Source organism: Accipiter gentilis, chromosome 6 (assembly GCF_929443795.1).
Source record: "Accipiter gentilis chromosome 6, bAccGen1.1, whole genome shotgun sequence".
NCBI classification, from domain to species: Eukaryota; Metazoa; Chordata; class Aves; order Accipitriformes; family Accipitridae; genus Astur; species Astur gentilis.
The window spans coordinates 7,000,374-7,015,490 of NC_064885.1; the positions used below are offsets into that span (position 1 = coordinate 7,000,374).

Here is a 15,117-nt window from a genome sequence, read left to right on the forward strand (position 1 = left end):
CTGAAATTTAGCAGAGTCCCATTTTGAAACCTCTCTATCATACAGATCGAAAGAGGACATTTACTAGTAACAGTGGACCAAGTTCTTTTGATGTATCATAAGACAATTCAAAAATACAAACAGCATAATTTAACTAACAGATACTTTAGGCAGATCAAGGATCACCGATTTTGCTAACACGCTATCTATACACAGTGTGCTAAATTTTAAAGATAGCTCATCTCCCTGCATTTTCCAGAAATCCTTATCAGCAATATTTAATCTCCTTCTGTTCTGACACACCCTATGCTTGCAGTCATATATACTCTAACTTTATCTGTAAGGTTGTAGATAATCTTGAAATAATCACAATAATTGCATTTGAAAGCATTAGAAATAACTACAGCACACTTTCTCAATACAATTTGCCGACGATAACTTTCAAGCAGCACACATTTAAATAGTTGTCTTGCCGTTAAGCTGCATAGACATTTTGGCCAGCAGTTGGGAGTGAACAATGCTGTGAGCAACAGCACATTTAGCTGCGTGGTGCCAGGTTCTTAATCGTTTTCTATTAGCTGAGCACAACTTGCAAAGCATGAGCACTAACTGTTCAAAGGGTGAGAGCAGGCAAACATCCAGTAAAAGAGCGAAGCCCACATTAGAGATCACACAAAGATTTATCAGAAAGATTTGGTGTCCACAGCAAAAAGTTACATTCTGAAAACATGAAACAGACACTACAGCTATTTGACTTTACTGATCCATGTTCATTTTATCTTGCCACGAGACTTCCTTTCTACTGTCTTCTTTGGCTGGAACAAAAGAAACCAATTTTCCTTTTTAATCAATGAATTTTTGTTTGAATGGAGTAAGTCAAAATGCTTTGCTTGCATGTGGTAGATCCTCCTGTGTATTCTTCAATCTCTACATCTAACAAAAGTCATAATCCAAGAGTCCTTTCCTAATATTGGGGATCCCAAGTCAAGAAAGCTTGTGCCCATTAGTGTTTTTTTCTTTTAAAAGTAAAGACATTGCAAATTATTTTGCTTTTGATAGGCTATTTACACTTACATTCTAAATAAGCTTCTGTACTGTATGTATCATTAAGGATGGGAAATTGAATAGAAATGTAAAAGTAATGCAAGCAGAGATACACAATTCCAGAGGCAGAGTGCCCCTAAAAATGCTTTCTCTCACAGTTCTGCAACGCTATACTCCTGTATATGCAGGAGGAATTAGGGAGGAAAAAAAAAAAAAAAAAAAGAAAGGAAAAACCACCCCAAAACCAACCACCAAGTATTTTTCTACTTAGCTTTACTTGAACACATCCTGAGACAGTAATGGTGATGAGCTACTTCCTCTTTTTTTCTATCAAAGCACAGTGTAGAGAACACTTTAGATGGCATTTAGACATTTGCCATCAATTATACAGCCTATAAAAATTGATTATTTTTATGAGCCGAGTTGAGCAGCTCTTACTCAAGAAAACAAACTCGACTGGTACATGTTCTTACTTCATATAAAATATTTCATTTAAGCAATAAAATATTTTTGTTATTTCTCTGATAAAGATGAATCAAATTATTTGCTCCTTGCCTAGACTGTCTGCTCTGATTTTTCATGGCTAGATTAGCAGACCTTAAATCTGCAAGGCTATAGAAGGGAGAATTAATTTCACTACACATTGAAGAGGAAAAAAAAAACCCGAAAACACACAGAGAGAATCCCTTCAAGCTACTGAAACTGAGCACTCCAACAGGCAGCTCCATGGAACAAGTCCATCTTGTCTTCTCTGTTGGCTTCAGGAGACACAGGATAGCTACCCAGCAGCAAGATGCCATCTTCCAAACTGAATTCCTATGTCCATGAACGGGCTAGTGGTTACAGCCCAAACTTTCCATCATGTCTACACGAGGAAAGGGCATGAGGTTGGAAGCATGCCTCCCACACATTCACATAGCTGGGGGGAAGGTATCACGAGATCCTGCAGTTTAAGAAAGCTCCATGATAAGGATTTTGCTTTTTCAGCTGCTATTGCAAAGGTTAGGTCCCTTGGGTAGCTGATGACAATTAACAGCATTTGAAGGGTACCAGATTATGAATTCTCAGTAAAATCTTAAGTTCAGTAGCTCACTTGATTATTAAATCAACACACCATCACTATCCATGGCTGAACTGTTTTTGGTTTGTCTGATACAGTAGTATTTCTTTTTAAAAATCTCTCATTACTTATCTCTGGTCTCTGTACTATACTTGCTTTATACCTTTCCATGCAAGCCAACAAAAGATAAAGCTTCTCTACAAATAACAAACTTTGCAGTTTGATCTACACAAAAGAGTGTCAAACTTTCCTTAACTTTCACAGCAATATTCAGTCAGCTCAGGTTTACAAGCACCATATTAACACTGGCATTACACATGCTGAGTGCAAGAGCGCTAGAGGTTCAATCTCATGGACAAGCTATTCTCTTGTAATTTCAAGTGACCTATTTTCTTACAATCAAACAGAAAATCGAACTTATGAAGAAGTTATTTATAAATGACAGGTTGCATACTAACTTGCCGTTACACCCACAAAAAGGAAACTAATCCAATACCTTACCTGTGGCACTTCTTTAAGAAAGTCAGGAAGCTGAAATTCACCTTTGTAGACCTGGAAAAACAAAAATAATATACTACTCAAAGGTAGCATTCACTACTGTTTGAAATGCTAAGGCGGGGGGGGGGGGGGGGGGGGGTTCTTCTGGGTTATTAGCATCCAGTAACGCTAAAACAGATCTACCTAAATTGAGCACAATCTATTTGTAATAGCAAGTTTCATTCACAAGGCTTGGTCATCTGAAGTAGTTCTACAGCTGTATGCTCAGTCCCAGGCTTCCTCTGCACTCAACACTCTGACCTTGTTTGCACTAAAATGGTCAGACTATGTAACTCATATTACATTTCAAGCTTGCTCAAATTAATTAAATCCTGTATAATCCATTCACTATACTTTTAGAAAAAGATTTTTAACAGGATGATTACATACGCCAGGAGTGGGTTGCTACAATATGTATTTTTGAAGTTTATATATAACAAATCTGTTGCTTCACATTTTAGCACCTTCAATAAATTAAGTTCCCTTTAGGCTTAATTATAATTCACAATTAAAAGATCCTCCATTTAAAGTTTTTCAAAAGAGCTACCTGTCATGATCTCAGGGACTGTGTCAGAACAGATATACCAGCCAGGCAACAAACAACATTCAGTGCTCAAAATATTTATATTTTACAGTTAAGAAATCGACAAACGTCACATAACAACATTTTCTGATGTACATAATGAATACTGTGACACAAAATATGTATCATTCACACAAGTGTCATACTGAACAATTGATCCCATCTTGCTACGCTGTCAAAGGAAAATTCTGTTAGTTTTGATATAGTTCAAGACAATGCAACTACAATCAAGGTCTGAAAATGCTAACAACTTAGGTTTCAATACTGTTAAAATGGTCAACACTCAAGGAGTGTCAGTGTCTCCTTCTCTATTTTACACATTACCTATCGCTTTATTCTACATATCTAGCTGGTGTAATTTTCAGGTAACAAAAGTTTACACATTTGCTTTAATCCTCAAAGATACACAGATACCATTATAATAGGTACAGATATATTACTAGCAATTTTCCCCAAGTACTCTGTGTTAGACCCTGAGTCACTTAGCAAACATAATGCGTGAGATCAGACCCCTAACTCCTTCCCCCACAGGCTGTAACCACACATCTAAAATCCCCAGCTCCTGGAGGGAGAACACAGGGTTGGAGAAGGCTTACGTTTTCCTTTATTATTTTCATGCCATTTATTCATTAATTTGCTTTTCATCTACAGAAATATAAAAAAAAATAAAAAAAAAAAAAAAAAAATCGGTGGAATAATCCTTTCCTGTTTGGACTAGATCATCATTGCAGGTCCCTTCCAACTGGAATAGTCTATTCTATACTAACAGACACATAGATTTAATAGCTTCATATATGAGTACAGAAGAGCTCCACTTATTAGTAGGGCTGTCACAAAGTTACAGTCAGCAACTCTTATGATTATGAATTTCTACAACAACTGTAGCCTCATTACCAGCCTGACTTCGTGAGTTTGTCTTTTCCACAATTTCCAATCTTTCAGAGCATAATATTAATTCTGAAAGAACGCTGTTTGGAGAAAAAGTGAGCAATAAATATCCTCAAACATACCAACAGCCACACCAAACAAGTGTTTGCACTATCTGACCAATTAGGAAATAAATTGGCAACTTATTGTCTTCTTTCTAGAGGCTACTTAAAAGCTGTTTGCTTCTGAGATTAAATTGGAATACATTCCAAAGGGCAGGGAGGGGGGAGTATTCTGGGGTTTGGTTTGTTTTTTGCAAAAAGAATTATACTTGAAGAATTTTACCATCCTTTCTACTGAACCAAAAAGACCAAACACCATAATGTCATGAGTTCTTTGTAGTCTTGTCTAGCTGTAATCATATAAAAATCAAAAGCCACAAACTTCTAAGTATAGAAGTCCATAAAGCCATAAAATGGAAATTGGGCTACTCTAAAGCCTCGGTCAGAGATGCACTCCCTGGTTTGCAAACTGTGTCAAAGGAAGAAGATTCAGGAAGTCAAGAGATGCTTATTAACAATATCCTTTTTCTCCGCTTCCCTATGAATAGATGATGAGCATATAAAGATGTACTCATTTTGTCAATATACTGCAGTGGCCTAGGACTGCAGCTGAGTCAGCTCAAAATTTCCTGCGCGTAAGACGCCTCACCCCACAACAGGCCTGCAGCATTAAACCATATGACTCACATGGAGTGGACTTGGGAGCTGGCAGTTCTTATCACTCTATTGCTAGGCTAAACATATCCAAACAACAAAGCTTCACTAACTCCCAACATAAGAGTAGGAATTACTACACACATACATTGCAGAATTCTGTTCCTTCTGATATTCCATGTTTTAGATAAAATAGAAAGGCTGATTCAAAAATCACAGGCAGAACTCTCATTCATATTCAGCCAGGGGGTACTGTCATTCCCATGGAAACCTTAATGAAAGCCACACTGGTCAAAAATTCAGTGTGTGGCTTACTGGAGCCTAGATATACTATAAATATTTATAAATGAAGGAAAGTATTTCATATTTTCAGCTTTTAACCAAGCCATTAAAATGTGTTCTAGAGAGCAGAAAGGGAAGTTACAAATCAACAATATCATCACATCAAAAAAACACTACAGTACAACTTAGACAAGGTTCACAAGAAAAAACAGTATCTTTTATTAGACTAGCGCTGATGTTGGAAGAAACAGACAGGCTTCTTCACCTTTTCTGACAAACCACTACAGTCATTATCTGGGAATTCTTAAAAACAGTTAATACTGATGATGATCGCACGTTGTGACTGATTCAGAACCAGAGTGACCAAAACCACGTTTGTCTCTCTGGAAGTTGTCTTCTTTCCTTCTCCAGCAGTTATGACTTGGTCTAATTTTTATATTATATATCTGTATATGTATGTCTGCTCTAAAAACGTTACCATTGTAATGTCCTTTGTAGGAACAGCACTTACTCCTAGTAAGCATCTAATAGTGGATAGTCAAGGGTATTAATCCATCAGCAGTATTAAGAAAAAACAATGACACTAATGTCATAGCCTGGAAAAATAAAAAATGTTTCAGGGGCATTTGATATTATATGCATATGAAATATCACAATTTACACACCACAATTTACAAAGGCAAATCGAACCAATGATAGGCCCAAGATTAGGTTTAACACACAAGTGTGCCTAATTTTGGTTCAGAACTGATGTTATCTAGAATGCTGGTTTTGTCAAGATTGAGACTGCATAGAAACTGGTTTAAAGTAGTTCCAAAACCAGTAAGTGGTCCCTTTTGAATCACAACCCAGGGATTAACTGCAATCCAGAAATTCTAAAAACAATTACTCCATCTGCAGCCAAAAAAATTAAGAGGTTTCAGATTCAAAATTCTTTTCTGACCAATTTCTAAGTCTAAAACACATTATTCAGAGAGTGGCAGCAGAGAGGCAGAAGCTGGACATTTGAATGATTTCCAGTCTAAGCAAGAATTCAGTAAAATTGAGCAGAAATGGTATTTACCATTTCTAAGGGAATTATTTTGCAAGTCCAAATGGATTTCCAAGGGGAGGGGGAATCTGAAGTATGTGTCAGTTGGTTGTTCAGTGTTGGCACTATTCAAGCTGTTCTATTAAAAAAAAAACACACCCAAACACATTCTTATAGCCAAACTGAATGCATATTAATTGCAAAAGGAGCTCAGAAAACAAGTTTCACATCCAGTTGCCTTAGAAAACCCTTATAAATAAAAAACCCTTACAAAAACACAAGGAAAACTTAACAGAAGTGTAACTCAGAAGTGTAACCTATAATTCATCTTTATAGAAGATTAAAGCACTCCTGTTCACCCACTTTCAAGCCTGATTTAGAAAGAGTCACATTGTATTTGGTCAGTTCCAGTACACAGAGATAATGGGTCTTTTTGTCTAAAAGTTAGCCTGCAAGTATACTTGGGATTGGTAGATTTTTCAAAACATCAAAGTTGCAGAGTACAAGGCTATCGATGTTTAATTGTCAAATAAAAAAAAAAAAAGGAACATTGGCGAAACCAGAACAGAGCCCCTTTCTAGAAACAATCCTTTACTGCACAGTACATGGAGGTACGGTCATCTTGCTCTTTCAGACTTCCCTTAACTTCTAAGGTAGCTTACAAGGCTTATGCAATTCTTCACCTCTTCGTTGAAACTGCCAAGAAAGGGGACATCTGAGATGTAAATATTTACCCAGTAGGAACAACACAGAAAGCAAGGCTTTAGACAGACCTATGAATGTCTGCCAAAACACAGCTTGCAACTATACCCAATTTTGCATTTTGTTTGTGAATAACTCTGTATGCTTTACTAATCATGTATATGCATAGATGTTTTTTAAAAGGAAAAAAAATGTATCAGCACCTCTGGAGAAAAAAAATGCAGCTAGGAATCCACATGCTGGAAGAAACACCCACTAAAAAGGGCATTGAAGGACACTGAGAAAGTCCGTGCTGTTGGTGGTCACAAGACAGATGAAATAAAACCCCCAATTTTTGTTTTAAATATCAGAGAAAATGCCCACAAAGCCAAATGCCTTTTTGCTTAACCAGTATAAGTAGAAATTCACAGCCTTGAACAGCCTGTCATTACAGCATAGCTCCACAATTATACATCTTTGACAGCAACATAATTATTCTCATGCATTAGTCTAAATATACTTTGCATCCTTTATCATAGATTGTTTCTGTCTTTAGAACCTCAAATACAAAGTCTTGAGATCATGATTGTCATGGACATCTCGACTCTTAGCAGCAGCAGCAATTTCCTCACAATTTAAAACAGGCATGAAACAGGAGTTAATAGAACTCTGTTTTTTCCTCTAGATGTTACTGCAGAAAATACCATCAACAGAACATAAAACAGAGATAGATAACAGCTTTCGGATGTGATTATAAGAAACCACACATATTTAAACAGTCATGATGAAAACCATAGCTTTTTCTATAGAGTTCTGTACACTTCCGTGTCTCGATCTCTCCAGGGCAAGGAACATAGCTTTATGAAGTTAAAAGAAACGACTGGAATATGTATTCCAAGCATACAAATTCATTTAGTGGGAAGTATGTGCCAAAGAAAATCTGATGTAATACGTTACAGATGTGAGAGGAAGCCACTTCGCCAATCATAACATAACAATAAGCCAGTTTCTACTGGGCATAAGTCAGAGTCTTGCAGTTATGAGCTGTTCTCCAGTTTTGGTATATTCTGTTAAACTGCTGACATACACTTTTACACAAACTCACGGTATTGGTAAGGACATACCAGACAGTCTTCTAACATAGAGTGATTCTACTTCTGTAAATCACCACTAGGCTATCAGTTCAGACAGCTTAATTATTTGCATTTTCTGCATCATTTGCAGATGAAAACTCCTTTTAGTTACATGATGTTATTTTCCTTTATGTTCAGGATGTAGAATTTGTTAAAACTCGGGGGGGAAGTAGTCAGTTCTGTATCTAAAAGGAAGGGACTCTTGCGATCACTCTAACAACATGAAAAGACCAGCCCCAGACTTAGAAGAAAAACACAAAATAGCACAATTCTGCAGTTACTGAATAACTAACGGTTGCCTCTTGAGGAGGTCACATGCAGAGATCTGCTCAACAGTGCAACACTATTCAGATCTGTTCTCTCTGCTCTGCATTCCCTTAACGGAGACAAGATAAAGTATCATAAAAGATAATATTGTCAAGCCTAATGTAAAAAACAGATAAACAAAAAGTTAATGGCTCTGTTACTGAAAACATCAGAAAAATCTGTTATAGTCATGTTAGATCTGTACTCCACCAGAGCACAGTCAGAGATGTCTTACTACATAACACCACATGGCACTTGGAGACCAACGTTAAGAAGAGATGAAGTTAGCTTCATGCTCTGTTACTTCTTAAAACATAACCAGAATTAAGATGACAAAGTACAAACACTGGTTGCATCTTACTATTTTTGTGCTGTGCTACAGGAGCATGGAAAACCAGCCTAGGCAGGTAACATTAAAGTGAAAAATCCAAATTTAGCAGAGAGCATTGTTTTCCTTGCATTACCTACAAGCACATAGAATTCTAATTCAAGCACTACTTTAGCTTGTGAGAATCATTTTGTTTCCAGACTGAATAAAAAAAAAATTATTTAACCTATACATATGTGAGTCACCAGCAGGGGGACAGAAAAGGAAAAAAGAGGAAAAAATAAAACAAGAATAAGATTTAACTGCTTAGAAAGCTTAAGGGAAGCTAATATTTTGCACCACACTAGCCATTCCTTTCCATTTTTTCCAGTACTAGCCCTTGGTTTAGGCACCCTTACACTGTTGGTTCTTCCCTTTGGGACTAACAGCAGCAGCTTTGAAATTGCTGAACATTATTTTCACTGGTAAGTCTAATTTGTAGTCTTTTCCAATTGATATATTTTGCTCAGTGCATACAAGCAGCTTTTAAGCACATTTTAGAACAAAGATATCGTGCAGTTTAAAGTTTGAAGTCTTTTTAAACTATTGTCTAAAACTGGGCAATACACAGACTTCTAGTCATAAAATATTGACCTGTCTGCATTCAAGGGGCTTTGTAGCTACAAGTATGTTTTGCATCCTGACCAATTTTCATATTTTCATTCGTTATCTTTATGATTTTAGTATTTTGTATATTCAGTATAAAACCGCTTTTAATCATACAAAACAAGAACTCTCTGTAACAACAAGAACTAATTTGTTTTTTAACGTATCTGATAGCAATGAACGAGATGACACAGTGTTGTTCCATCTTTAGGTGGAGCCAGAATCTCCCCTGCCAGTAATTTCAGTGGTATTGGACTTCCACCCTGTTGTTGCAACTTCCACAATCAATTTAAGCCAGCATTACATAATCCCCACAAAACTGGAAAACTCCCCCCCCTCAAAACCACACCTTCAAAATCAGTCCTTCCCCCTTACTATTGCTGTTTGCCAGACAGGGGTGGCTTCCTTCATCTTGTTGCCTCAAGCCTTCAAAAGGCTGATTAACAAATAAGAAGGCGGTGACAGCTTAAAGCAAACAAACCTAAAATGTGGGAAGTGTGGTATGTTTGCTATTCAAGGACTGTTTATGTATATTCAAGGTAAAGCTTATCTAGTTTAAGATTCTGCTTACAATAGAGGATGCTTTGGGTAACAGTCAAGGCACCGGATAAGACATTTCAGAGTCACGGACTTAGTAATTAAGGACATACATCCTCCTTCACATTGAGAAATGAGGGGTTGGCAAGAGAAACAAAGAGCCTGGTGTCCTCAGATGACACATGCCCATAGGAGGACAAAAGGAGGAGGGGTATTCTTCCCCAAAGGACCACCAAAGACCACGAGAGACCCCCACGCAGGTGTAGAAGACTCTGGGATGACTGCTCAAGAGAACAACACATCATGCTTGCTCAACTTAATGAATATGCAATAGTTAGGCAGAACATATGCATTAGACAGGCGTGATGTTTTAACTGTAGTGTGTAAGTATGGACTCAAAACCTCAGTAGGTGTGGTCCATTTGTGGAAACCTTCCACCTTGCACCCTGCGCAGAACAAAGCGGTGTCTCCTCTCTAAACATACTTTGTGTGTTTTGGGAGTTACTTTCTGATCAGGTAATAATCTGAAGTGGTAGCTCACGCCATTTTAAATGGACTAAGAAACCACAAGTAGCAAGAGTAGCAAGTGTCAGGTAATTCAACATTATTTCATTAGTCATTCTAAGGGGTTACTATACCAACATAGTACCGTTCAGCTTTAGAAGTCTAAACTTCCATCTGTTTTCAATAAATAAAATTCAAGTTCTGTGTTCAGTTTAAAGTTCTCAGACACTACAAATATAATAGAACAGCTTCCAAACACAAAGTGAAGCAATAAACGGTTATGTGCAAGATTTATATATATTCTTATTATGTACTGAAGAGTAACTTTGGAAAGATTTTATTTGGACAGCTTCATCTCCAACAATATACCCAGTACAAAACTCTGTGAAAGGCTATCCCAGATGATGAAATTTTAAAGAGAGCAAGAACAAAAGTAGTGCTACAGTAATTTACAAAGTCACCAGCTAAGAGTATGCAGTAACACACTTAACTTGCCAAGTGCCAGTTCCTAAAGGCTGGAAAAATCTAGATCAAGAAATTTATTTATTTTAGTAAATGCCCTCTTCTCTAAGCTGCAGCAGCAAGATATAAATTAGCATAGGTTCATGGCAGAGAAGGGGAAACCTGCAGGGCAGCATATGCTATCCCTGATGGGCAGAAATAACACATCACAGTTCCTTCTCTCTCTCTTCTCCCCTGCGCCCTACTTTCCCCAAACACCTTACATGTTCTGAAATATCAGGCCCCCATCCCCAAATAAAAACAAAATAAAGCTGGGGGGGAAACAAATCAAAGCATTTTTCAGAAGTTAGTCAGCTCCCACTGATCACCAACCAGAATATTAGTTATTTCAAAACTTACTTGGTTTAAGGCCAAGCTCAGTGGCCAGCATTTTGGCAATTTACTGCGGAAGATGCACAATGGCTAGGAAGACTGGCACTTCTAGAGAGGGTGATGAGCCTGCTGCCCTGAGAATTAACTAACCTAAGCAGCAAACTGGTCTAGGAGTTGGGAAATCTTAAATCTTGAAACCCTAGGAAGTCAGAACATCAACATTTCCATAGTCACAGAGAAAGACAGAGGACCCAATGGTCTGAGCAGGGATTTGCTGGGAACCAGCTCGGAGGAAACAAAGCAAAGTGACTGGGGAGGAATTCAAGCCGCTCAAATGCAAACTCAAACACTGATTTGAGCCATCGTTTTAAATAGCTACTTGGGGTACATGACATTTTGAAAGCCTCATGTTTCTCCATTTTCAAAAGGAATATGTAAGTTTTGAAGATTAGCCATTTTTATTCCTTTTGCTTTTCTGGATTTTAGTCTTAATTCAGGACATCTCCCTCATTTTATCTATACAAACCATACATTCCAAAGTAATTTTGCTAAAGAACAAATAACTAGGAAAAGATATACTGAGTACTACAATAAATAACAAAATTAAAATGCCATCTTGGGCTGCAAGTAAAACTATTAAATTAAAATACCAGTCAAAATATTAACAAGTGTTCCATATGCTTCCAATATTTGAATCAGCTATTATACAGTAACCTCCAGTTTTTCACAGCTGTTTTTAACAGTAATAAACAAAATTATGCTTCAAAGAAAAGTTGTGAAAAAGCCTCAATACACTTGCACCTTTTAAATTAGGCTTTAGTTTTTTTAAAGGTATGCTTGTGACTTTGTTTATTACCTGAATTTGTCTTGCATTTTCAACTGAAGTAGATTTCAAGAAGCCACCCAACAGTAAGCAACTGAAATCCATACAATTTTTACAACTCAGCTTGAGCTTGCCATGCACACGTAGAGGCCTCAGAATGGTCACCATACTGTAAAAACTTATTTAAATTGTATCAGTGAGAGATAACCAACCATAAATTATTGCACAACAATACAAATTTGGATCAGAGTCACTGTTTTATACTATGTATGGGTAGGCGCATGAGGATTTTGTTTTCAAGGGTCCGTGAAGTAGTATTGAACACTTTTTTTTTTTTAAAAGGGGTTGAATGGAGTGCAGAAAAGTTAGTTTGCGAGCCTTTTAAAACAGTAATTACCAGGAAACCTATAAAATGCTAACCACTACCCCTACCAGAAGAGGTGGGTTACCTTCTCAATGCTGAGCTAACAACTATTAAAATAGTCAACCTGCCATCCTTTAATATGTTGATCAACTGTTTAATGAAAGTTTCCCCAGGGAGGACTTCTGAAAAGAAATAATGCAAAAATGTTTAGAGACTTCACAAAAAGCGATTTTTTTTTCATTAGTATCTAGCCCATCAGCATACCAAACAGTTTTGTTTTTTTTTAATACCAGAAGGGTAGTGGAAAACAGTCTTTTTAAATTGTTCAATTCAATTTTTCCAATGATTGCTGCAGCAGCAAAAGTCACCTTCTTTTAATAAAGTATACATTCTCAAAAGAATAGAAGTAAAGAGTTAATTATTCTTATTTCAAACAATGGTGATGAGCTTTTCAATGGATACCTCCAGGGATAAACAGCTGTATAGCCTAACTACCCAAATTCCAACAACATTAAATTCAGACTAAAATCCTTAAGTTTAGGTTAATCAGCACCAGACTTTCCTCCATCTTTTGTTTGTTCTACAAAGGACAGCAAAGAATTGGAAAATCTGACATGTTGATCCTCTTGGGCCATTTTTCATGGGTCACTTCAAATTCTACCAAGTATTTGGGGTGTAATATTGCGGCAGGGCTTCTGCCAACCCTCATGTAGAAAAAGTTGAGCTCATCGATCAAGTCTGATGCCCAGGCTACAATGCTAGCTTTTTCCACTACTAACCAGTTCCCCAACTATCTGGACAATTCTAAAGAGGTCCAGCTACACATACCACAGAACACAGCTCAAGCCTGGGGTTGGGGTAAAGGCAGATGAACCAAACTGAAGACAAACAGCAGGAGCCAGACTTTCAGTGCTCAAGGTCCCACAGAATCCTTCCTTCTTCCCCCCACGGCAAAACCCCCATATTGCTAAGTATCAAAAGGTATTAGAAACAGACTTAAAAAAACCCAAAACATAAGACTTTCCTGCTCATAGCTTACATCCATTTGGTTAATAATTAAACACACAAAAATGCCTTACCCTCCTTGTGTTTTCCACAACTTTTTGATCTGGCTTTCCATAATTTGGTGGATTGGCATACGGATCATAGCCCAGTTTTGCTAGCATGGGTGCAATCACAGGCATATCTTGCAAAACATCAGCAGGTATCTTCCCAACCCACTTTGACAGTGCTTCCACATTGACTGGCTTGATTACTTGGTCAGTAGATCTTTCAACCCTGTGGAGGGAGAAAGAAAGGTTATATTTTGCATTCCAAACAATACTTGCTTCACTAGCATTAAGACCTTTAGCTTATTTTGTTTGGTGTCCCCCCCCCCCCTTTTTCTTTCCCTCTCAAAATTTCATCTTTCTACAGAGCTGATGGGAAGTGAAGTTTTACTCCATAAGGCTAAAATGAGAACAACTAGCACAACATTCATGCATGCTTTCTGGCTTAGGTTTTCACACAGAATGAACTGAAGCAAGTTCTTTACATAAAGACAGCAGTGAAAGCCAAAGAGCTGTTAAGTGAAAAGTATGCACACACCTACATGTAAAGCTGTTTTCCCACTGGCATATTCCCGCATTTGCTGCTTGTCTTAAATGCTCCTGAAAGCTATATTCCAAATTAAAATCCATGTGCCATTTATTCCCCCCCCCATACTATGACTAAACTTCTTTTTTTTAATAAAAGAGATACCTATGGAAATGACAGAAAGCTACAGACTGCAATATTTTTCATAACCATTCCTTTTACTGATTGAGTGTTGGTCATTACACAGTTCTTAAAGGCAAGTGCATAATCATAGCAGTATCATATGTACTGTATTTAGAAAATAGTTGATTTGTTGCTCATTTAATCAACAGTCCTAAAGTAATTTTTATTCTTGCACCCTAGTTTTATTGTGTGGTTTTGTTGTTGTTGTTTTTTTCCAAGGGAAGAAACCTGGTGTCACTTTGTTTTCCCACATTCCTTGCTTCTTTTACATTAGAAGACATACAACTTCTTATGTGTTTATTTCCAAAACATGCCAGCAGGACTCCGAACAGGCTGAATAATTTAAAACTCTGAGTTTTTACTCAGAGTAATTTAAAACTTTTTTCTGAACTCAGAAAGACTGCACATGCATTTTGCATGTCAAGGTTTATCTTTCGTTTAAGGCAGATTAAAAATCAGGTCTGTATATACAAGTTGCCTAAAGGAATATTTGCATCTGCATTGCAAGTAATACCATAAGGTATGCCACTATATCAGTAGTTCCTGCTGGGTGGCTATACCTGCCTGCCTCAAACATGATGCTAAGCATACAGCTGTCACATCCACTTGCAGCAATCATCCTTCCCAGGGCTTATTTAAATCATAGAGCATTTTGATCTCAAAAAGCTCTACCACCCAGAAAATGAAGTTGTTATACCTGAAAGCAACAGTACAAAGTGTAACACCAGTACCTCAGCTACACAAGATAAAGAATGAGAACACTGAGATTCAAATTAATTCTCAAGCAGCTAATTCTTCAGTTATATAGCAGGCAGAATATGAGAAAACATCTTCTGAGAAAAAGAAATGGAAATTTCCTGATATATTCCCAATAGTTTTGAGTCCAAAAGCCTGAACTAAAATAAAATTGCTCTCAAGACTGACATCAGTCAACTTACAAGAGGAACGAGTGTGATTCCAGTTATCTAATTAACCTCATGAGTCAAAGAGGCTGAAAAATTGTTGCACAGCAGACAAACATTAAATCAATAGCAAGAGGCATCCCATTCAGATGCACACTGCACTGTGCAATGAAAGCCTGAAATGACAAACTATGCATGCATGTC

The 15,117-nt window shown here is 37.2% G+C and overlaps 1 protein-coding gene across 9 annotated transcripts in view; it reads right to left on the minus strand.

Moving 5' to 3' along the window:
• TPST1 (tyrosylprotein sulfotransferase 1) overlaps window positions 1-15,117 on the minus strand; it is a 44,952-nt gene that overhangs the window by 2,285 nt on the left and 27,550 nt on the right. For 8 of the 9 annotated variants that reach the window (XM_049802800.1, XM_049802802.1, XM_049802805.1 and 5 more), the window contains 3 exons: window positions 13,333-13,531; window positions 2,585-2,635; window positions 719-794 (listed from right to left, as the gene is read on the minus strand). In XM_049802800.1, coding sequence (XP_049658757.1) covers window positions 750-794; window positions 2,585-2,635; window positions 13,333-13,531 — 295 coding nt within the window. In that variant the 3' untranslated portion in view covers window positions 719-749. The remainder of the gene's footprint in view (window positions 1-718; window positions 795-2,584; window positions 2,636-13,332; window positions 13,532-15,117) is intronic. The other variant, XM_049802809.1, reaches the window with a different exon arrangement.